This window comes from Thalassophryne amazonica, chromosome 6, assembly GCF_902500255.1.
Source record: "Thalassophryne amazonica chromosome 6, fThaAma1.1, whole genome shotgun sequence".
Classification (NCBI taxonomy): domain Eukaryota; kingdom Metazoa; phylum Chordata; class Actinopteri; order Batrachoidiformes; family Batrachoididae; genus Thalassophryne; species Thalassophryne amazonica.
In genome coordinates this window covers 89,094,594-89,119,590 of record NC_047108.1, presented here as the reverse complement: position 1 = coordinate 89,119,590, position 24,997 = coordinate 89,094,594, and the positions used below count along the sequence as shown (strand labels likewise).

The 24,997-nt window shown below is 40.8% G+C and overlaps 1 protein-coding gene across 11 annotated transcripts in view; it reads left to right on the top strand.

Moving 5' to 3' along the window:
* Positions 1-24,997, top strand: part of LOC117512608 (serine/threonine-protein kinase WNK2-like) — a 118,421-nt gene that overhangs the window by 37,321 nt on the left and 56,103 nt on the right. For all 11 annotated transcript variants that reach the window (XR_004561340.1, XM_034172741.1, XM_034172742.1 and 8 more), the window contains exons 3-7: positions 13,691-13,863; positions 17,504-17,724; positions 18,032-18,189; positions 19,720-19,808; positions 20,221-20,440. Coding sequence is in view for 10 of the 11 variants with exons in the window: in XM_034172741.1 (XP_034028632.1) it covers positions 13,691-13,863; positions 17,504-17,724; positions 18,032-18,189; positions 19,720-19,808; positions 20,221-20,440 (861 nt within the window). In the remaining variant the exon portion in view is untranslated. The remainder of the gene's footprint in view (positions 1-13,690; positions 13,864-17,503; positions 17,725-18,031; positions 18,190-19,719; positions 19,809-20,220; positions 20,441-24,997) is intronic.

Genomic DNA, 24,997 nt, shown 5'->3' with positions numbered 1-24,997 from the left:
CCAGATGCTGCTGAGTCTGGCTGTGATAAAGGCTGCTGTGAATGAATCACTGTGACTCGTTAAACTTTTAAACCTCTGGTTACTCCGATCAGGTCCGCTGATTTGATCAGACCTGATCGATCAGGGCGTTTGATGATCGCACTGACATGCAGCAACGAGGCTTTTATTTTAAAGTCACAGCGCGTATTGTTTGATGAGAGAGTGAGAGAGAGAGCGAGCGACTGACCGACCGACCTGTTGTTTCTGGATTTCTGAGTTGAGGTTCGATTCCCTGTTCTGAGCACACACAGGCGTTGTGGGCTGCATGATCATGTGATCATGTTCTCGGTATGCAGCAGCCGTGTTGCACAGACTTGCTTGCAGTAATGCTGTGGTGCACAGACCTGCTTAAAACTGTGTCCTGCGCTCTACGCCGAAGAAAATTAAACATGTTTAATTTCTTCCGTCCTACGCGCGTAGCCCTTAACATACTGCTGCGTAGGGACAAAAAACCTCCATGTAAAGCTGCTAAAAGTGGGCGGAGAGCTGCTCAACTCAGCTTAGACGATACGCCACAATGAGCAGCTCTACGAATATGCCAATGTGAAAGGGGCTTTAGCGCCACACTCAGCGATGAGCCTCGTTAATCGAATATTCTGCCTGTCAGAGCCACTGTTCTCCCACGATTGTTGAATACCTCCTGTTGTACCAAAAAACATGCTGCGTGGCTCATTATTTGGTGGGACCAGGGCTTTACACATGCGTATGTGCGCCAACGTCTTCCTCTTCCTGCAATTGTCTATCCACTTGGCACTCCTTTCGGTACTTTATTATCACTGAAAGGAAAAAGGGAGCATGTGTTTTGAGAGCAGTAGCGAAGCTCGACATGTTCTCAATGCTCCTGGTAGAAAAGTTACCATCTCAGATTACTGATGTTGCTGAAGGCGCTTCATAATAAAAACATTTCACTGCAAAACATGGCCAGCGCATTATGGCATTAATCTTAAAATGTTAAGAAGACATGAGGCTTAAATTCGTTCTTTACCAAGAATGAGCAGCAGTGAGGTGAATAAAGAAATTTAGGATCATTCTGTAAGTCACTAAGTGGAATAAAATCTTATCTCCTGTGCTGTCTGTTTAAAGGTAAGTCCTTTCGGCCGCTCCCTTGTTTTTACTCAGGGTCACCACAACAGATCCACAGGTGCATTTGCGTTGATTTGACACAAGCTTTATGCCAAATGGTCCTTCCTGGCGCAACTCCACATTATGTGGAGAAATGTGGCAGGGGTGGGGTTTGATCCAGGAACCTTCCACATTGAAACTAAGCGCACTAACCACTTATCCACCATCCCTGCATACGCCAGCAGCACCCCTGTGTCTGCAGAACATTTAAATTGACTGTATTCAGTAGTGGATCGGGGGTCTAATATTTTTTTTAAATATTCTAAATGTTCTGTGTAACAGACCTTATCTGTATCTCATGTGTGCTCATTCTGGCTATTTTCTGTTGCATAGACTGGTATATGCATAGACTGGGTTGAACTTGCATTTATCCTTTAAATTTATTCTTTCTTTTTTCTTGCTTTTTCTTTCTTTGCACAGAGAACTGGGCTAGATGGCCAAAATGTGGTTGCTCGCGCACCCTCACAGTGCAAGTGATACTACTCATCCTCGTCTGTCTGAGTAACCGCTTGTTTGATATAAAGTCATTGCAGTGGTACCTAAGGATCCTTGGTATAACTCCCAGCCTGACTTATTCTCCCAGTTTCATCCTGGCTCTGTTGTCAACATTTTTTTCCAACTCTTGTCTTTGCTGGGGTCACTTATATTCTGTTGGTAGATAATCGATAGATACTCTTCCCCAGTGGAAAGTGCTGTTGCTACAGAAGAGAGCTGGCTGCATCATTCTGTTTACTGAACTCAACACACTCATTCCATTCATGTGTGTCTAAGTAAATGTTAAGCCATAGTGTAGTGCACCATTTGATTTTTGCTGTTCTCCCCCCCGGATTAGTGTGACTTGGGTTTGTGTTAAATGCAAAGAAAGATGCCTAGATTTGCCTTTTTTAATCAATTTTCATTTGATGAACCCACTAAATAGGCCTTGCTCTTTCACTCGCTTACTCTCTGGAGAACTCTTAAGATGCAGGCTTGTATAGTATACGTCACTTTTTTTAATCCTTGAGGTCATAAGTTAATGGCATAAAAAAAGACATGCATCTTATTGAAAGCATTGATATGTGATAAGTTGGTCCATGGACCAACAAATTAATGGCTGAGTTCATATGCTCTACAGGTAAACAGTACAAAGACACCACCTCAGCCATGTTCGACACAGAGGAGCAGGGCTTTGAACCAGAATCCCCCCCCTCCCCCCCCCCCCCAAACAGGTTCTTTCTGAACAGAAACAATATTTTAATGTTTCCAGTTTTGGGTTCCACCCCAAAATTGATGTTCCTAAACAGGTTAGTACAAAAAATGTTGTTCCCGAATTGGTTAATAACATTCCATGTAAGCTGTGGGATACTGAAATCACTGTCTATGCCAGATCTGTATGTGTCGCTGTAACACTCCCACAAAAAACTGAGAAGAAAGACAATACAGTGATGCTCATTGTTGTTTAATAGCAGTGGTTGCATTACGAGGGTTTTTTCGTCTCCTTGGAGTTTGATTGGCAAGTGATTGAGGTTAGATGATGTTGGCCATATATACAGTCTTGCTGGCAGGCTTTTGATTTGTTTTCCTTTTATTTTTTGAATGGGCCACATTACAAGTAGGGTTTGGTATTGAGAACCGGTTCTTTTCGGGTATTGTTTAGAAATGATTCGATCCACCGATATCAATAGTCTTTTTGATAATGATTCCCTTATCGGTCCTTCAGAGCAGCCGTTGTTTTTGAGGGTGTTTGTCAGGAAAATTATCATTTCTCTACGTTGATTACAGACCCTGCAGCGGGTCGATAATCAACCGCATCTGCAGCGTGACTCCACTTTGAAGCATGAACCAATGAAGCAGTGCTTCGATCCTCTGGCTCGTTGGTTCTTTGATTCGCTGCTCTTCAGAAGCGGCAAGTCCACTTCTTAACCCCTCTCAAAGCCATTTTAAAAATGTCAGTCGTGAGTCACTTTTGTGTGGATTAAAGTCACTAACGGGGACTCTTGTTGCAGTCAAGAAACGAGAATCGTCCTCTGTTCTGTTGGCACAGCTCCAAACACTGCGCTGCTCTCTTCCGGTTGGAATTTATAACTTCAAAACTAATTGCCGCTTTAAATAAAATGACACCTCTTTCCTAACACTGTAATACAGACAAGAAACTACAATTGACTAAAGTGTTTTTCCTCCCAAAATGAGACGTGAATTATTCTTTATGAATTACATCCCTACATGTAGCACAGCCAGCTGCAAGAGCTCAGCTCAGATGTATGGAAAGACATTCATGTCAATAATGTCTGAAAGGAAATGCTTTTTGACAAAAACTACGTATTTTGTTTATTTCTGTTTATGTCCACAGATCAAAGATCCACCATGTAGCGTTTATTATGTCCAGAGGTTAAGGATCCAGTGACCAATTTTATATTTATTTACTTTAAGACTCAATAAAATGTTGTTGACATAGAAAACCTGTAAAGCTCACTTTTAGTACACAGAAAATTCACAAGCGGTATCGATAAGGGAATCGATAAGGAATCGGATCGATAAGCAGAGTCGATAATGGTATCGATAAAATCTTATCAATACCCATCCCTAATTACAAGGCTCAAAATTCAGTTACTCAGTTACTTAAGCTGCTGAATATTCACAAGTAGTAGCCAGGGACTTTATGTAGCTTAACTCCAGAGAAAACCAGGCACTTACCCACAGGTTAATATTGAAGATGGGTCTTTTTGTGCAGTCTCCCATGTTCTTGTTGTACAAGGGATCACATTTTCACTGAGTGTTTCCTTATTTACTTGTTTAACATTCACACACTCATTATCTGCATATTTCTGTTTGAATTGCCAATGAATGTCACCATTAATGTATAGTTATCTCAAGAAACTGCTGCAGTTTTTCTTTTATCAAAATACTGTTTTTGCTAAGAGTGAGTCTATTTTTATTTCTCTTTCCTGTTTGCTGGATAGGTAGTGCCATTAATTGGAATTAAACCATTCCTGCACAAATCATTAAATGTAATGGGAATGATATAGCTAAATTTATCATGTGAGCTAACAACATACAAGTCGTACTAGTTCTGTGACACAAATATGCACTGTGATGTGGATGCAAACTATTTGAAAATGATGCATTGCTCAGCCATAATCAAGATGTGAAAAAAATAAATAAATCCAAGACTAACAAATGTCAAAACAGATTTTCATTGTAATCAAAACTTTTATTTTAACAAGCTGTCTTCACATATTGATCCATACGTAAAAGCAGTTTTTGTAACAGGGTACCGCCTAGGATGAGTGGAACGGTTAGTGAGTGGAAGTCCTCAAAATTTGAATAAGTAGTAACATAGGACCTCATACCCATGAAAGCTTCTCTTGCTTGTATTTAAATGTATGGTGCAGAGCTCGCCCCAGAAATTTAGAGCATGATATCATTAGAGAGTAGGGGTGCTTCCACTCCCTCTCTCTGTCGGGGAGCAGCTCTGGCATTTTACCTTTTTCACATACCAGTGGAAGCCATGTCCTGCAACTTCAGCTTTACGAGGTCTGTTAGAAAAGTATCAGACTTTTTATTTTTTGCAAAACCCTGATGGATTTGAATCACGTGTGCTTGCATGAGCAAACCTTGAACCTTCGTGCGCATGCGTGAACTTTTCACGCCTGTCGATTGCGTCATTTCCTGGTAAGCAGCCTTTGTGTGGGAGGTGTGCTGTGCACTCGACGGATTTTCATTTCAAGGAAAAAGACGGAACGACTGGAGCAACGCCGCATCAAATTTTGACAGAAATTTGGCGACAGCCAAGTGGAAACCATTCAGCTTATTCCGATGGCTTTTGGTGATGATCCTGTGGGCATCACACAGATTAAGGAGTGGTACAACCGGTTTAAAGACATCCGCACAACGGTGGAGAGCGAGCCACGCTTCGGTCGGCCATCAACATGCTGAAATGACCAGATCATTCCAAAGTGAACGCTGTGGTGATGCGGGGCCGTCGTGTGACTGTCCGAGAAATTGCAGAAGAGGTGGACATCAGCACTTTTTCGGTACATTCCACTGTAGAAGGTTTCCACTGTAGAAGACAGAAGATTTGGCCATGAAAAGAGTGGCTGTGAAATTGATGCTGCTTCTGGCGGCGGAGCAAAAGCGCCTTTGTGTTGAAGTCTCACAGGACATGCTGTGACATGCCCACCTCTTCCACAATTTCTCGGATAGTCACTGACTGAAAAGTCACCGAAAGCCGTCTGAATCATCCGAATGGTTTCCACCTGGCTGTCGCCCAGTTTCTGGCAAAATTTGATACGCTGCTGCTCCAGTCATTCCGTCTTTTTCCTTGAAATGAAAATCCGCCGAGCGCACTGCACATGTATAACAAACAAAAAAAACAATAACAAATAACATAAAAAAGGTAAATAATACTCACAGCCATATGCTCTTTAGGGTTTTAGCGGGGGAAAGTGAAAGAAAAAAATTAATCAACAAAGCAATGATCGAAGCACTGCTTCGATCTGCGAATCACTGCTTCGATTGGTTCAAGGTTCAAAGCAAAGCCGCACTGCAGAAAAGTTGATTACAGACCCGCTGCAGGGTCTGTAATCAATGTAGAGAAATGATCATTTTCCTGACAAACACCCCCAAAAACAACGGCCACTCTGAAGGACCGATAAGGGAATTGTTAAGTAAAAAGGTTATTGATGTCGTTGGATCGAACAATTTCTTAACGATACCCAAAAGGAACCGGTTCTCGATACCCATCCCTACATGTAACTGGGCCATTAGGAAAAGGACGCACACTAACTGAATCAAGTTTATCTATTCAGAAAATGGCTTTATTTGGAGTCAATCTGAGTTTTTATTTGTTCGTCAACAGGGTGCACAGTGGCTTTATCAGTGCGGCTTTTGCGGAAAAGCTGCACTCCACAGCCCAGTTTTTCACAAGCTGCATTCACGTGCATGCGCAGCCCTCCACTGACTGAGGATTTTGCCGACCGCTGGTACTTGCAGTCCGGTTAAGCTCTGCAACTTGTAACAACGTGAAAACATTTAATTATTAGCTGGGGAGACGGAGAGGGAAGACCAAACATTATTGTTCAATTGCTTATGGAGAACCCTGTTGTGGGTCATGTGCTTATAAGTGCAGAGAGTCTGTTTTCAAATCTTAAATCTCTGTTCCTGTGATTTCCCAGAACTGTGAGTAGAATTCAGCAACCAAATGCAGTACATGGAGGCATTATAGATTGCTTCCTTTCTTTTGTCACTGCCCCTATGTAGCGTAATAGATGTTTGACCTTGCATGCTGCCTTCATGTAGCACTGTCACTAACTAAGCCCTTTTCCTTGCCAAGTATGCAACAAAGAGCCCTTAATATTACTATATGAAGCCATGCACAATATGTGATGTTTACATTTCAAATGTAACGGAACAATATATTAAAGCTCACGTAATCTATGTGGATTTTTATATCTGTGCCTCTCTTTATGTATCATTCTTCCCGTCTTGGTGCGTGTGTCTGTCATGCTGTGCACAAGTCCTCTGAGTTATGTATGACTTATGAATTATGCAGAAGCCCCTGTGACAAGCAGGGGAAAAGGAGCAAATAGTGTATGATGGGTGTGTTATTGGGAGTCTGGGAAAGCATGTGCGCGAGCGTTGATGAAAAGCTGCAGGATTTCAGAAAGTTTGGTGCAGACGATGAGGGAGACAAAGGGCAAAAAAATGAGTAATGTTGGACGAATGGAAACTTAATAAAGGGAAAATGCAATCACATAAATGTAAATTAGTAATTTAATGTGTTAATCTCATTGTGTCATTCTTACCAGTTTATAGTTCAGGGTAAACCTCGGTCCGTGTGCTGCCCCCGTGCAGCACAGAACACTTGCTGCACAGTAACCCAGCCTAGCTTGTGCAGCCACCTCCATCCACTGCTCAGCAAAGGAGAGAATGGCTTATCTGCAGAACTGAATAATTCATGATACTTCAGAAGAGTGCAGTGAAAATCCTCCTCCCCCCACACACACTCACATAAAACCTGATATTCTACGCACACACGTTATCATTTCACTCTGCCTCTCCACACAGTGCATCATGACATATCTTGCTTCATTGCGCATTCTCAGGCTGATTTTGTGTCTGCTCACTGTAGCTGAATATATAAATAGTCACAATCTTATTTGGTTCAGTTGATTGCCTTCCACTGTCAGTGTTGTCTGCTTCTGAGAGGGACAGCCACATCCGTCATGTTTAGTGCTGTGTGTTCAAGCATAAATCGTTACATAAATCATTGCTGCTGGGGTTTTCAAACTGAGAAATTGCAGGAAACAATGAATCAGCCATGGGAAACCCAAGTCGCTCTTCAGAATGGGATTATTGCTGCAGAGTGAGAGAGAGAAACTGTTGATTGAAAAGTCGAGGTTGCTAGTAATATTTTTCTGTGTAGAGTGACGGAGGTGATGATGGAGGAGAGAGGCGGGGTGTGAGGGTTGCAGAAAAAGAGATGACCTCCATATACGCAAAGGGTACTGTGGACACGAGTGTGAGCAAGCAAAAAGAGATGGGGAAAGACGGGAGGAGGCATTATGCAAACAGTATGGCTATGTTGTTGTCTGCATTCTTCTTATTTTCTCCGACATCACTGTGGTTGGTGCCTCAGCATGTGACTTTACACAAGCTTTAACTTTTTGCATAACAGAAAGCATATACAGTGGTCAGATGTTTACATACATTCATGATGTTCCGGAGCACAGCGGTGTTTTGCTGTATCTGTTAGCTGTGTTAGCTGTTTAATCTGCGCAGTTAGATTGATCTAGTTATCTAGATAACGATTTGTTTCCCAGTGTAATCTTCACGTGCCTTAACTAAAGCACTCCTTCTGCTGAATCACCTCTAAATTATTTACACATTATTCACTTTGCGTGTTTTTAGGAATCCGCTAGCTTAGCGCAGCTACTAGCTCTAGCCGATTTAGCATGGCGGCTTCTCCTGTCTCTCCCGCACTTTTCTGCTCTGGGTGTGAAATGTTAGTTATTCCTCGGCCTCCTTTAGCAGTAACGGTACTTGTAATAAGTGTAGCTTATTCATAGCTTTGGAGGCCAGGCTGGGCGAATTGGAGACCTCGGCTCGCACCGTGGAAAATTCTACAGCTAGCCAGGCCCCTGTAGTCGGTGCGGACCAAGGTAGGCTTAGCCGCCGTTAGTTCCCCTCTGGCAGATCCCGAGCAGCCGGGAAAGCAGGCCGACTGGGTGACTGTGAGGAGGGAGGCGTAGTTCTAAACAGAAGCCCCGTGTACACCGCCAACCCGTTCACATTTCTAACCATTTTTCCCCACTCGACGACACACCCGCCGAGGATCAAACTCTGGTTATTGGCGACTCTGTTTTGAGAAATGTGAGTTAGCGACACCAGCAACCATAGTCAATTGTCTTCCGGGGGCCAGAGCAGGCGACATTGAAGGAAATTTGAAACTGCTGGCTAAGGCTAAGCGTAAATTTGGTAAGATTGTAATTCACGTCGGCAGTAATGACACCCGGTTACGCCAATCGGAGGTCACTAAAATTAACATTGAAATGGTGTGTAACTTTGCAAAAACAATGTCGGACTCTGTAGTTTTCTCTGGGCCCCTCCCCAATCGGACCGGGAGTGACATGTTTAGCCGCATGTTCTCCTTGAATTGCTGGCTGTCTGAGTGGTGTCCAAAAAATGAGGTTGGCTTCATAGATAATTGGCAAAGCTTCTGGGGAAAACCTGGTCTTGTTAGGAGAGACGGCATCCATCCCACTTTGGATGGAGCAGCTCTCATTTCTAGAAATCTGGCCAATTTTCTTAAATCCTCCAAACCGTGACTATCCAGGGTTGGGACCAGGAAGCAGAGTTGTAGTCTTACACACCTCTCTGCAGCTTCTCTCCCCCTGCCATCCCCTCATTACCCCATCCCCGTAGAGACGGTGTCTGCTCCCAGACCACCAATAACCAGCAAAAATCTATTTAAGCATAAAAATTCAAAAAGAAAAAATAATATAGCACCTTCAACTGCACCACAGACTAAAACAGTTAAATGTGGTCTATTAAACATTAGGTCTCTCTCTTCTAAGTCCCTGTTGGTAAATGATATAATAATTGATCAACATATTGATTTATTCTGCCTTACAGAAACCTGGTTACAGCAGGATGAATATGTTAGTTTAAATGAGTCAACACCCCCGAGTCACACTAACTGTCAGAATGCTCGTAGCACGGTCCGAGGCGGAGGATTAGCAGCAATCTTCCATTCCAGCTTATTAATTAATCAAAAACCCAGACAGAGCTTTAATTCATTTGAAAGCTTGACTCTTAGTCTTGTCCATCCAAATTGAAGTCCCAAAAACCAGTTTTATTTGTTATTATCTATCGTCCACCTGGTCGTTACTGTGAGTTTCTCTGTGAATTTTCAGACCTTTTGTCTGACTTAGTGCCTAGCTCAGATAAGATAATTATAATGGGCGATTTTAACATCCACACAGATGCTGAGAATGACAGCCTCAACACTGCATTTAATCTATTATTAGACTCTATTGGCTTTGCTCAAAAAGTAAATGAGTCCACCCACCACTTTAATCATATCTTAGATCTTGTTCTGACTTATGGTATGGAAATAGAAGACTTAACAGTATTCCCTGAAAAACTCCCTTCTGTCTGATCATTTCTTAATAACATTTACATTTACTCTGATGGACTACCCAGCAGTGGGGAATAAGTTTCATTACACTAGAAGTCTTTCAGAAAGCGCTGTAACTAGGTTTAAGGATATGATTCCTTCTTTATGTTCTCTAATGCCATATACCAACACAGTGCAGAGTAGCTACCTAAACTCTGTAAGTGAGATAGAGTATCTCGTCAATAGTTTTACATCCTCATTGAAGACAACTTTGGATGCTGTAGCTCCTCTGAAAAAGAGAGCTTTAAATCAGAAGTGCCTGACTCCGTGGTATAACTCACAAACTCGTAGCTAAAGCAGATAACCCGTAAGTTGGAGAGGAAATGGCGTCTCACTATTTAGAAGATCTTCACTTAGCCTGGAAAAAGAGTCTGTTGCTCTATAAAAAAAAGCCCTCCGTAAAGCTAGGACATCTTTCTACTCATCACTAATTGAAGAAAATAAGAACAACCCCAGGTTTCTTTTCAGCACTGTAGCCAGGCTGACAGAGTCAGAGCTCTATTGAGCTGAGTATTCCATTAACTTTAACTAGTAATGACTTCATGACTTTCTTTGCTAACAAAATTTTAAACTATTAGAGAAAAAATTACTCATAACCATCCAAAGACGTATCGTTATCTTTGGCTGCTTTCAGTGATGCCGGTATTTGGTTAGACTCTTTCTCTCCGATTGTCCTGTCTGAGTTATTTTCATTAGTTACTTCATCCAAACCATCAACATGTTTATTAGACCCCATTCCTACCAGGCTGCTCAAGGAAGCCCTACCATTATTTAATGCTTTGATCTTAAATATGATCAATCTATCTTTGTTAGTTGGCTATGTACCACAGGCTTTTAAGGTGGCAGTAATTAAACCATTACTTAAAAAGCCATCACTTGACCCAGCTATCTTAGCTAATTATAGGCCAATCTCCAACCTTCCTTTTCTCTCAAAAATTCTTGAAAGGGTAGTTGTAAAACAGCTAACTGATCATCTGCAGAGGAATGGTGTCTAATTGAAGAGTTTCAGTCAGGTTTTAGAATTCATCATAGTACAGAAACAGCATTAGTGAAGGTTACAAATGATCTTCTTATGGCCTCGGACAGTGGACTCATCTCTGTGCTTGTTCTGTTAGACCTCAGTGCTGCCTTTGATACTGTTGACATAACATTTTATTACAGAGATTAGAGCATGCCATAGGTATTAAAGGCACTGCGCTGCGATGGTTTGAATCATATTTGTCTAATAGATTACAATTTGTTCATGTAAATGGGGAATCTTCTTCACAGACTAAAGTTAATTATGGAGTTCCACAAGGTTCTGTGTTAGGACCAATTTTATTCACTTTATACATGCTTCCCTTAGGCAGTATTATTAGACGGTATTGCTTAAATTTTCATTGTTACGCAGATGATACCCAGCTTTATCTATCCATGAAGCCAGAGGACACACACCAATTAGCTAAACTGCAGGATTGTCTTACAGACATAAAGACATGGATGACCTCTAATTTCCTGCTTTTAAACTCAGATAAAACTGAAGTTATTGTACTTGGCCCCACAAATCTTAGAAACATGGTGTCTAACCAGATCCTACTCTGGATGGCATTACCCTGACCTCTAGTAATACTGTGAGAAATCTTGGAGTCATTTTTGATCAGGATATGTCATTCAAAGCGCATATTAAACAAATATGTAGGACTGCTTTTTTGCATTTACGCAATATCTCTAAAATTAGAAAGGTCTTGTCTCAGAGTGATGCTGAAAAACTAATTCATGCATTTATTTCCTCTAGGCTGGACTGTTGTAATTCATTATTATCAGGTTGTCCTAAAAGTTCCCTGAAAAGCCTTCAGTTAATTCAAAATGCTGCAGCTAGAGTACTAACGGGGAACTAGAAGGAGAGAGCATATCTCACCATATTGGCCTCTCTTCATTGGCTTCCTGTTAATTCTAGAATAGAATTTAAAATTCTTCTTCTTACTTATAAGGTTTTGAATAATCAGGTCCCATCTTATCTTAGGGACCTCGTAGTACCATATCACCCCAATAGAGCGCTTCGCTCTCAGACTGCAGGCTTACTTGTAGTTCCTAGGGTTTGTAAGAGTAGAATGGGAGGCAGAGCCTTCAGCTTTCAGGCTCCTCTCCTGTGGAACCAGCTCCCAATTCAGATCAGGGAGACAGACACCCTCTCTACTTTTAAGATTAGGCTTAAAACTTTCCTTTTTGCTAAAGCTTATAGTTAGGGCTGGATCAGGTGATCCTGAACCATCCCTTAGTATGCTGCTATAGACGTAGACTGCTGGGGGGTTCCCATGATGCCTAGTGTTCTTTCTCTTTTTGCTCTGTATGCACCACTCTGCATTTAATCATTAGTGATTGATCTCTGCTCCCCTCCACAGCATGTCTTTTTCCGGTTCTCTCCCTCAGCCCCAACCAGTCCCAGCAGAAGACTGCCCCTCCCTGAGCCTGGTTCTGCTGGAGGTTTCTTCCTGTTAAAGGAGTTTTTCCTTCCCACTGTAGCCAAGTGCTTGCTCACAGGGGGTCGTTTTGACCGTTGGGGTTTTACATAATTATTGTATGGCCTTTGCCTTACATATAAGCGCCTTGGGGCAACTGTTGTTGTGATTTGGCGCTATATAAAAAAAAATTGATTGATTGATTAATGAATGCGATTGTCATGGCAATGTTGGGCTTTCAGACAGCTATTTTCTTGAGCTTTTCTTTTTTTCTGGGGAACGAGGATTGGACAGCATACATCTAGAGTTTAAAAAAAAAATAAAAAACAAGTAAAAGACTCAGACAAATTTTTCTGAAGGTCATTCCAAAAGCTTAATGTTAGCCTGCTTCATACATATGATATATGCTTATTTCATTGTCTTTTTGTGTCTACATTTCAGCTAGTGCTCCTCAATTATTTTGTTAGTGCACTTGGTTTTAAAATGGCCCTGAAGGATGACAGTTACCGGCATGGTTAACAGTTGATACAGTGTTCTTGGGGTTGTGTGCTTCACATTTACACATCCAACCAATATCTGGTCACTTTGGCCATACAACTTTGGTCTTGTTGTGACCATAACAGGTTTCTCCATAAGGTTTTGTTCTTTGCTACAGTGTTCATTGAGCTTTAAACTGTCAGTCATGGAGCGGGGCCACCTCCTTATAACTTTTACTTATGGATAGTTGATTGAACTAATGATCATGGAAACTGCAGTTGTTTCAGCAATGGTGCCAAGGGGCATTCCTCACTTTCAAACAGTCCTCTTTCATGTCTTCGCTGAACTTCTTTGATTTCTCTGTTGCACTGTGTTGGTCAGTCAATTGAGTGTTGTCAACCAAATCATTTATATGAATGCACAGACAAGCTACCAGGTATAGTCAGTCATGTTAAATTGGAAATGAAGAGGCCTTGAGAAGTAAATAGATATTTGGAAGTTTCAGTATTACTGAATTAATAATCTCTAGAGGGCGCATGTATAATTTTGACCATGTGCTGTTTAAATAAATAATAAAACATATTGTTATGCATAGTTTTGCCTCATAGCTGAGGGTTTCTCCCATCTGGTAGTTATGGGACCAGTTTTTATTGGCATGCTGCTGGCACATCGGAGAAAAATAGATAACTGTGGGTGATCAAGTGAAGAAGAATTTTGATGTCTATTGTGCACCCTCGCCAAATTATTAAGCATGTCGTCTGTGCTGCACGATGGACTTAACCTGCAACAAATGACAGAAATTGAGGGTTTTGATCTTGTGGTAACTAAAGGTGAACAAACAGCACCGACATGCAGCAGCATCGTTTATAATAGAAGCCTTTAGTGAGACACAAACGTTCTCACTTATGGGTGCTTGTTAACTAGTTCTTTCTGTCTGTCCTCCTCCTTCTTCTCAAAGGATCGTAAACTGTCTAAAATGGAACGTCAGCGTTTCAAAGAGGAGGCAGAAATGTTGAAGGGTCTTCAGCATCCGAACATTGTTCGTTTCTATGACTTTTGTGGAGTCCTCACTGAGAGGGAGAAGTGTATCGTTCTAGTTACAGAGCTCATGACATCAGGAACTCTGAAAACGTGAGTATTTATAACATATTTTGCACATGACTGTATTAATGGGGATATAGTCCATCCAACACAATTATCTTTTTTATAATTCTATACCAGATAACACAAGTAAATAAATAAATAAATTCTTGTATGGACTTTGGGAACTGATTTAGGGTAATTTTGGGGTGCTGAATCAAATCTGAACTCAGATTTCCTCTATCACCACCCCCCTCCCCGTTTTTTATTTATTTTTTTTGCAATCTAGCTTTAAACCCTGGATTTTTCAGCCTTGTTTTTCCTCTCTGTGTTAATCGCAGAATGTCCCTTCCACAGTTAGAAATGGCACAATCCCGCATAAGAAACAATTCAAAAACACAAAACGCCTATGAAAATAATTGGTATGGAAAAATACGAGTCCATTGAGAAGCTGTGTAACCAGTCAGTTATGACGCAGGCAACAAAAATTTGCTCAGACTCCACTCACCCACTGTCCTCAGAGTATGAACATCTCCCTTCAGGAAGAAGATTTGGTATACCAAAGTGTAAAACAAATTGTCTCAAATTATCATTTGTTCCAGTTTCTATCAAATTGCTAAACAATGCAAGCAACTAGTGCAATAGAACAATGTGCAACAAACATTAGCACTTTAGCCCCTGGCACTTTTCTTAGCACTTTAAATAGTTGAATGTCTCTGTTGTCATTGTAATGTATTTCCTGATTTTAGTCTAGATTTAATTCTTGTGTTTTATGTGATTTGTGTCCTTTTTAAGTGTTCTCTGCCATGTGAAGCGATAATGTAATGCAACGCCCAAGACAAATTTCCCTAATGGGACAATAAAGTTGACCTTGACCTTGAATCCCACACAATGAAGCAAGCTCTTCACTCTATTCCACGCTGGCAGGAAGCTAAACAGGCTAGTTTTCCTAACTTGTTGTAGGTGGAGGTACACAGTGGACTTCTCAGGCTCAGAGTCAGTCTCTCTTGTTGTGAATCACAGAATGCACCCTCCCACAACACACCTGTTCACCATTTTGACATATTCAACATGAAACTATGCAAAAACACGTAATTCCAAATGTAAACAATTCCTTTCTTCCTGTCCGCTATAAAACACAAGCCAAGCTGGCTCTGAATGGAGGAACTCCATGTGATGTCACAGAAATCTTCTCCATGGACTGCAAATTCTGATCTTTTGAAGCAACAGGTTAGGGCTGCCGCTATTGATGATTTTAGTAATTGAGTATTCTATTGATTATTCTCGTGATTAATCGAGTAATCGGATAAAAAGTACTTTTGCGTTTTTAAACAATAGTCCAGGGCTCTCCCTAAGTAATGGCACAATGTCGCTGTGCCATTGTTGACATTTTGCTGAAATGACGATGGGTATTATAGTGTTTGTGAAGCATTGTGTGTTGCCCAAAAAATCGAAAATTAAAAAGCGATACACTCAGTGTGAGTCTGAGCAAAACACAGAAGAAAGAGTGGACTTTTGCTGAGAGGATCTTTCAGAAACTGTTTGTGTGGCCGGGGACGTAGCTGCGACTTGCCCGGTGTGAGCGGAGTGCTGAGAGCCCCTCACACCGGGTAGAGAGAGACAGCAGCTGCCCCCCGGGTGAGTCACTCCCCATGTAGAGCGGACTGTGTGGTTTTTTATTTTTTATTTATTTTATTTTTTTAGACAAACACAAACAGCTCCGCTTTAAATGCACAGTCAGTCTATATGTCAGATGATCAGCGTGGACCCTCTTTCTCTTAAAAGGCTTTATTTTACTCTGTGCCGCATTGGAAAGCAGTAGCTTTTGGATTAGCCTTTACACGGTTTATGGGCATGCTCTAGTCTTCTTCTGTTTTTTTTTTTTCTGGGGACTTTACAGCACTACACACAGGCCTGGCATATGTACTACAACATTAAACGATGCTTCAGGGCACAGAATTTGTCTTGAACATTTTTCGTAAATGAATTATTGGAGTTACTTGACTAACGTTTCAGCAGATGAAATCAGGCAAAATCCCATGTTTATGGCTTAATATGTCAGGGCATATGACACAAAAAACATAATGCCTAAATATTTTCATAATTTTTGATTTTATTTTGAATAGTCAGCTTATTTGACATTCATTTTACCATACACAAATATCATCATAATTTTTTGATGATTTATTTTGAATGGTTGGCTTATTTGACATTTGTTTACCAAAGCTTTGCCCTTTAAATTTGTTCTGAGATGTAAAGTAATCTCATAGCTTTTAATTTTAAGAATTTTATTTGCACTGAAGAATTTGTTGAAAAGTTGATTTTAAGTCAACAGCGTATTTGTTATTATGGCTCTTTTAGATAGATAGATACAGTGCCTCCAGAAAGTGTTCATGGGGCTCCACTTTTTCCACAATTTATGTGGCAGAATCATTCTGTGGGGATGTTTTTCAATTGCACGAACTGGGAGACTAGCCAGGATTGAGGAAAACATCCTGGATGAAAACCTGCTCCAGAATGCCCTTGACCTTACACTGGCGCTATGGTTCATCTTTTAGCAGGACAATGACCCTAAGCACACAGCCAAGATATCAAAGGAGTGGCTGCAGGACAACTCTTTGAATGTCCTTTAGTGGCCCAGCCAGAGCCCAGACCTGAATCTGATTGAACATCTCTCGAGAGATCTGAAAACAGCTGTGCACCGACATTCCCCATCCAACCTGATGGAGCTTGGGAGGTGCTGCAAAGAGAATGGGCAAAACTGCCATGATAGGTGCGCCAAACTTGGGCATCATATTCAAGAAGACTTGAGGCTGTAATTGCTGTCAAAGGTGCATCAACAAAGTATTGAGCAAAGGATGTGAATACTTGTGTACATGTGATTTAAAAAAAAAACTTTTCATGTTGTCATTATGGGGTGTTGTGAGTAGAATTTTTTTGGGCGGAAAATGAATTTACTGCATTTTTGAATAAAGCTGTAACATAAAATGTGGAAAAAGTGATGTGCTGTGAATACTTTCTGGATGCACTATAGATAGATAGATAGACCTTTATTGATCCCTTGGGCAAGGTCACTCACGGAAATTAATGTTCAAGTTACAGCACCGGTAAGAACAAGAACTGAAAAATTTACTGTCCTAATATGGTGCAGTTTATTCTCAGTGTAGTGTGCTAACGTGATTGCCGGCGTTTTCATTTTAACTGCTGCTTTCCATATTACCAAATGTGCCCATCAGCAAACCACCCCCACCCCCATTTTTTAAGGCCATGCAAGGGATGCAGTAGTATATATCAGCAGTTAGTGCCTACTGCCATTATTCTTTCATTAATTGTTTGCGTCAACTACACATGGAAGTATTTGTGTGTGTTGGTTGTTTTTTGTTTTTTTTTTTTGGTCTGTTGATCAGTTTATAAATTTATAAATATTTGTTTTTTAAGGAGGGAATGGTGAAAAAAGGGGAAGCCATGATGATCTGGTTGTATTAAGAATTAGTTGTCACATTTTTAACTGCAGTTTGTGTGAACCATTCGACCTCTGTTATGGCATTAAGTTATTGTTATTGTTGTTACGTCTTGTTTATGTAATACCACCACTGCAGCATAGTGTCTCAGGAAGGTGAACCTGCCTACATATTACTGAGAACATTTTATGTGACTCATTATTATGAGAATTTATTTCTGTTTACTGCAGGTATCTGAAGCGGTTCAAAGTGATGAAGCCAAAGGTATTAAGGAGCTGGTGCAGACAAATCTTGAAAGGCCTCCATTTTCTTCACACTCGGACCCCTCCCATCATCCATAGGGATCTCAAATGTGATAACATTTTCATCACTGGACCTACAGGGTCAGTCAAGATTGGGGATTTGGGACTAGCAACACTCAAGGCAGCTTCCTTTGCTAAGAGTGTTATAGGTATGAGAACACTTCAAAGGCACAGGTCAAAGAATATAGTACTTTGAAAGACTGATGTTGCAGATGTTTTAAAGCTAATCTTGGAACATTTTTTCTGCTTATAAGCAGTTTATCTTTTATGTCTTTATTTCTATTCAGAGAGTTGGATATGTTTGTACTTGGTGTTGAACACCTGTGATTTTAATTTTCTCTTTGCTGTTGTTTTTGATGTTTTACGATGGTCTACTTTGAAATTTTCTGACTAAGAACCTATTGTATAATAATGAAGTAAATGACAATCTCAACGTTATTTCTTTTCTTTCTGAAGGTACTCCCGAGTTTATGGCTCCAGAGATGTATGAGGAACACTATGATGAAGCTGTGGATGTCTACGCCTTTGGAATGTGTATGCTAGAGATGGCTACCTCAGAATATCCCTACTCAGAGTGTCAGAATGCTGCTCAGATCTATCGCAAAGTCACTAGTGTGAGTCAGCTTCTCTGCAATTTTTTTTATTTTATTTTGTACATTAAATTAAGAACAATGGCTTAATTAATCCTACTTGACAAGACTGTAATATGCCAACTCATATTTGATAAGAATTTTCCCCTAATAGATGTGCAGTGTATGGGTTTAATACCAAATGTGCATCATTAAACATCAATTAAGAATAAATAAAAAAACAAAATGATATTGAAACTACTGTATTTATGAGCAGTCATTAGTGAGCCATTTTGTGCTAAAGGAGAAATGACCTCTGCAGCAATAATACGGGTCAGGTGGCATATATTTGGGCAATAGTTTAGTTTCTGTACATATGCCGTGGTCATCATTGTTGCTGTATCCATATCAGAGTTCCTTGGAGGAACAAGTGCAGGGTGTTAAGAGATCAGAAACACACCAACAGTTTGAATCAAAGTACATATCATGAGGAGAATACTTGTACTTTAAAATAGTCTGAGGATTCAGAATGACCCATTAGTGTGGTAATAAATCTTGATTTTATCAAGTGTCAATGTTTCTAAAATTACTTTAACGGTTTTTGTACCACACAGAGCACATTAGCTGTGGTCAACTTGGATTTCTGTCTGTTTGAATGGATATCAACGGTTTCAGTGGGAGGAAAAAAAAAATCAAATATGTAAATGCGCTAAAAAATTAATATGTTTCCCCCTAACACTCTACCAGCCTTTGCCCTGACTTTTTGGAACCGACACCCCATCACACCTTGACAATTTAGCCAGCGTTATGCCGACCATATTAAAACATTAGGCATAGACAGCATACATCTAATAAGTTATGGGTAAGTTTTTTTATAAGTTAAGAGCACATAGCTCAAAAAAGTTTGGGCATGCACAATATTTTTGGCATACGTACCGCACATGCGGGACATAAGTTGTAGGTAAGTTATGTGATTGTTGACACGTTTCTTGGAATTTACTCATAAGTTGAAATACATCCATTAATGCTTTCCATTGATTGGCTGAAAGCTGCAGTCCTCATGCAAACAACCTGTTTCAAATATTAAAACCATTCACACACAGAGTAAATATAAAGTCTTAATCTTATCTCTTCATTTCAGTCAGGTTCATCATCACATCTAAACAAAAACTTATCCACATAAAACGTCCTGATTTTGGAAACCGACATCTGAAAATAGAGTTTTAAAGCAAGTTCCTCGTGGTTTGCCTGCTCCAGGTGCGTTTCTCAGCCTGAGGATTCCGGTGTCGCGGTCTGATCGCGCCCTCCTTGTGGTCTTATTCCCCCACCATGAAATGTCATTCTGTTGGATTTAAATATAGCTGACATGAATTTAGCATTAACACAACTCTGTGTGAAGTGCAAAACTAAAGGTTAAAGGGGTTGTTCAGCACTAAAAATATGTGGATGGCATGTCACTCTGTAACTGACTTTTCAAAAAGCTCCATATTGCTTCTTATCCTTTGACATTATTTTTCAGACTATTCATTATTTTCTAATAATGTGTACTCAACATATTACATGCTCTCTCTTCAGGGAGTGAAGCCAGCTAGCTACAACAAGGTCATGGATCCTGAAATAAAGGAGATAATTGGAGAGTGCATCTGCCAAAAGAAAGAAGAGAGGTTAGTGAGAGCTCCTATCTTGTATTTCCTGCTTTTTTGTTGTGGTGTTGACGACAGGGATGTTGGCAGCACTGCAGTCTACCTCCATGTCTTCCGGGTGTCCAGTTCTGTTACACAGCAAGTTTGTGTAAAGAGGATAATAACTGTTAATTAACTTTGAGTGACATTTAAAGACTGGGTTCAGTGAGTTTGTCCAGGCAGCACAGGTTATAATAAACGGAGGAATGTGAAGTACAGCGATAAAAACATACAAGTCTCTAGAGCCATACATAAAGGCAATTAAATAATTTAACAGTGCATAAGAAAGGTATGTTTACTAACTACACATAAAAGCACTTGCATTAACAAGCTATCACTGTACACTGTAGGTGTACTTTTGCGCCTGAGTCTGAGCTTGTATGTTTCTTCTTAGGTACACCATCAAGGATCTTTTGAACCATGCTTTCTTTGCTGTGGACACAGGCGTGAGAGTGGAGCTAGCTGAGGAAGATGATGGGAAAAAGACCTCAATAGCACTAAAGCTCTGGGTGGAAGACCACAAGAAGCTAAAAGGGAAGTGCAAGGAGACTGGAGCCATTGAGTTCACTTTTGACCTGGAAAAGGAGGTTCCTGAAGTTGTGGCTCAAGAGATGGTGAGTGAAAAAAGGTCCAGGTGTAGAGCTCCAGATTTCATGTAGCTCAGATTGTTGAACTGCCATGTTCACATGACAGTGGCTTGTATAGCAAGTGATCAAAGATGCTAGCATTGATTTCAAGCTGACAGAATTCAATGCACATTTAAATTCAAATTATATTTAATATTGTATTGTAAAATCAAATCGTGCACAAGTGGCTAACGTGTTTGCCTCCCAAACCTAAGGTTCCCAGTTCAAGGCCGCCTGGGCCCAAGTCTTCATGTACATATGAAGTTTCATCAGGAAGCACTTCCAGCATAAAATGCGTGCCAGATCAACATGCAGATCAATAGCAGATCTGCTGTGCTGGCTCCCAGCAACAGAATGGGGGTTGGTCACCAAGGGGGCATTTTGAACCCCACTATGCTTGGTCATACGACATCCCTTTTCCGATGTTCTAGATCACACACTGATAGTCAGTGATTTTTTTTTTTGGGGGGGGGGGGTAAATGTTGTTGGTTGGAAAACACTTTTCTGTTATACACTTTGACCAAACTATCAGGCACAGCCATTCTGGTTTATAGATAAAGCTATGGTGATATTCTTAACTTTATACAATAAAACTCGCCTGAACCTTCATCGTATCACTGGACAAAAGCAAAAGTCCCAATGCTTTTGTATAGTTTTCCATGTAATAAACGCCATATATAATGGATTTTGTATAACGCATTTTATCTCACATCAAACAAAACGTCCTGCCCCATCCTACTGTATTCCCTTTAAAAACCCCTCGCATGTACTGGACAGAGCAATCTGGAGTTACACAGATATGAAATGAAGTTCAGCACTGTCACTTTCCAATTCGAGGAAAGTGGGTACTGTGTTTTCGTGATTAAGAGCCTGACCTTTTATTTTTTCAAACCATACTCAGACCTGGTGCCCAAACGAGGCAGGCCTTTTTTCAAGGCCGGCGATTATGAACAAATTGCTTACTGCCTGCACTGTAATATGGTGTTAAGTTTCACACATCCCTGGGTGTGACAAACCAAAGAGAACCACTTTAGATGCACCTTCTAAACAACAGAGACTCCAAAGGGCTGTGATTTGTCACTTTTCCGGTTTCAATCCTTCCTCTCCCAAGAGTTTTTGCAGTGCGCCCGCCGATTACGTTTCGATCATGAATCAAATACGTTTGGCAGAAAAGTCTGTGAATATGACCAACTTTACAACACTGTGTCTAAAAAAGACCTGAACTTCATGTAGGGAAATTGCACATACTGCTAACGTTGGTTTGAAGGTTGATGAATAGAGACATGGGAATGAGGGACGAATTGATGCAGAAAAAGCCACTGTTCATGCGGAAAACTGTATGAAAAGCCCAGCAAAACCGCCTGCCACTGTGTCAACTCATACTGGCTCCACCTCTGCCGCAGTATACAGACAGCTGCTGACACTGGGAATGCAAGAGGCATGTATGAGGGCATCAGGAAGGCAACAGGCCCAACCACCTCCAAGTCTGCCCCATTCAAGTCAAAGACAGGTGAAGTCACCACAGGCCAGATGAAGCAGCTGCAGCGCTGGGTTGAGAACTATCTTGAGCTGTATAGAACCCAGAACATTGTCACTCAATTATGGCAAGACTAAGCCACAAAGCCTGGAATAACTCCAGCCTCACTGAGAAGACAAAACTGTGTATCTACCAGACCTGCTTGCTCAGCACACTCCTCTGTGGTAGCGAGGCATGGACTGCCTATGCCAGACATGAGAAAAAGCTCAACAGCTACCATCTGAGGTGCCTTAGGGGAGGTGATTGTCTAGTGGTTAAGTGATAGGCTTGAGACCAGAGGATTGTCTGTTCAAATCCCAGCCTGACCTGGAAAATCACTAAGGGCCCTTGGGCAAGGTCCTTCAGCCCCTAGTTGCTCCCGGTGTGTTGTGGGCACCTTACATAGGTATTAAAGGCACTGCGCTGCGGTGGTTTGAATCATATTTGTCTAATAGATTACAATTTGTTCATGTAAATGGGGAATCTTCTTCACAGACTAAAGTTAATTATGGAGTTCCACAAGGTTCTGTGCTAGGACCAATTTTATTCACTTTATACATGCTTCCCTTAGGCAGTATTATTAGACGGTATTGCTTAAATTTTCATTGTTACGCAGATGATACCCAGCTTTATCTATCCATGAAGCCAGAGGACACACACCAATTAGCTAAACTGCAGGATTGTCTTACAGACATAAAGACATGGATGACCTCTAATTTCCTGCTTTTAAACTCAGATAAAACTGAAGTTATTGTACTTGGCCCCACAAATCTTAGAAACATGGTGTCTAACCAGATCCTTACTCTGGATGGCATTACCCTGACCTCTAGTAATACTGTGAGAAATCTTGGAGTCATTTTTGATCAGGATATGTCATTCAAAGCGCATATTAAACAAATATGTAGGACTGCTTTTTTGCATTTACGCAATATCTCTAAAATCAGAAAGGTCTTGTCTCAGAGTGATGCTGAAAAACTAATTCATGCATTTATTTCCTCTAGGCTGGACTATTGTGATTCATTATTATCAGGTTGTCCTAAAAGTTCCCTAAAAAGCCTTCAGTTAATTCAAAATGCTGCAGCTAGAGTACTGACGGGGACTAGAAGGAGAGAGCATATCTCACCCATATTGGCCTCTCTTCATTGGCTTCCTGTTAATTCTAGAATAGAATTTAAAATTCTTCTTCTTACTTATAAGGTTTTGAATAATCAGGTCCCATCTTATCTTAGGGACCTCGTAGTACCATATCACCCCAATAGAGCGCTTCGCTCTCAGACTGCAGGCTTACTTGTAGTTCCTAGGGTTTGTAAGAGTAGAATGGGAGGCAGAGCCTTCAGCTTTCAGGCTCCTCTCCTGTGGAACCAGCTCCCAATTCAGATCAGGGAGACAGACACCCTCTCTACTTTTAAGATTAGGCTTAAAACTTTCCTTTTTGCTAAAGCTTATAGTTAGGGCTGGATCAGGTGACCCTGAACCATCCCTTAGTTATGCTGCTATAGATGTAGACTGCTGGGGGGTTCCCATGATGCACTGTTTCTTTCTCTTTTTGCTCTGTATGCACCACTCTGCATTTAATCATTAGTGATCGATCTCTGCTCCCCTCCACAGCATGTCTTTTTCCTGGTTCTCTCCCTCAGCCCCAACCAGTCCCAGCAGAAGACTGCCCCTCCCTGAGCCTGGTTCTGCTGGAGGTTTCTTCCTGTTAAAAGGGAGTTTTTCCTTCCCACTGTAGCCAAGTGCTTGCTCACAGGGGGTCGTTTTGACCGTTGGGGTTTTACATAATTATTGTATGGCCTTGCCTTACAATATAAAGCGCCTTGGGGCAACTGTTTGTTGTGATTTGGCGCTATATAAAAAAATTGATTGATTGATTGATTGAACCACAAAAAAGCTTTAAAAAACAGCAGAACGATTCTCCCATTACCCTGCTGGGAGAAGCTTTTTTTTCAGCTACTTTTCGGAGTGACGTCGACTGAGGGAGGACTAACGACTTGGTGGGATATCGATCGAACCGCGACAGCGGGCCAACCCGTACGGAGAAGCCGGCCTTCAGGTATCATTCCTGGTCAGACCGAGGCAGGCAGCCGGGGGGATGGAGCAGACCCACTCAGTCCGAAACCTCCCACTTTTTGGATATATGCGAAGTCCCAGTTTGCCCAACGGAGTTTAGTTCTGCAGCTTTATCAAGGTGAGAATAAAATAAAAGTAAAACGTGACGTTTCTGCACTGCTGTGAAGGTTTATTGATCAGCTAATGTTACCTTAGCCTTTTAGCACAGTTGATCTGAGTGAACGCTTTAATTTGTAAATGGTTCAGTCTCTTATTTTTACCAAATGAAGCTACAGCTTTTTTCGGAGACCACGAATTTCAACTTTGAATAACTTTTTTTCGGGCATTTTTTTTCCATCGTTTTTTTTTTTTTCTTTCTTTTTTTAATATATAAACTGTTTAGTGTTTCTTCATATTTAAAGAAATATTTTTATTTGTCCCAATCAGGAATCCATGAGCTGAACACCACGAAGTCCAGTCGAAAGAAAACATCTCTACTCTTCAAAATAGGACAAAAGTGTCTTCAGCAACACCAGAGTTCAAATCTGCAGAACAGACCTTCATCTGGTCCCAAGAATCCAGCATAACATCACCTGTTTCTAAATAAAAAGCTCTTTCAACAGCAACTATTTTATTATTTTTTTAAAAAGCTGTTTCATTTTATATTTTAACAATAAATGAACGGATCATTAAAAATGTCAACGAATCAAAGTCAAAAGACATTTGCACAGGTAGAAGCTCTCCACTTATTGTGCTCAAATTCATATTTTAGAAATGACTGTCCTGATAACATTAAAGGCAATTACATATTTTGGCGAAATTACAAGTTGAAATTACTATAAAAAAAAAATTCATCATGAGGTTTATGTCACAGAAATCCTACTTTATGGCCCAGTCACACAGCACATGACGATTCCTGAACGAAGGGAAAAAGTAAAAAAAATCACAATTCGTTGAGAAAAGGTGGACGAAAGAGCTTT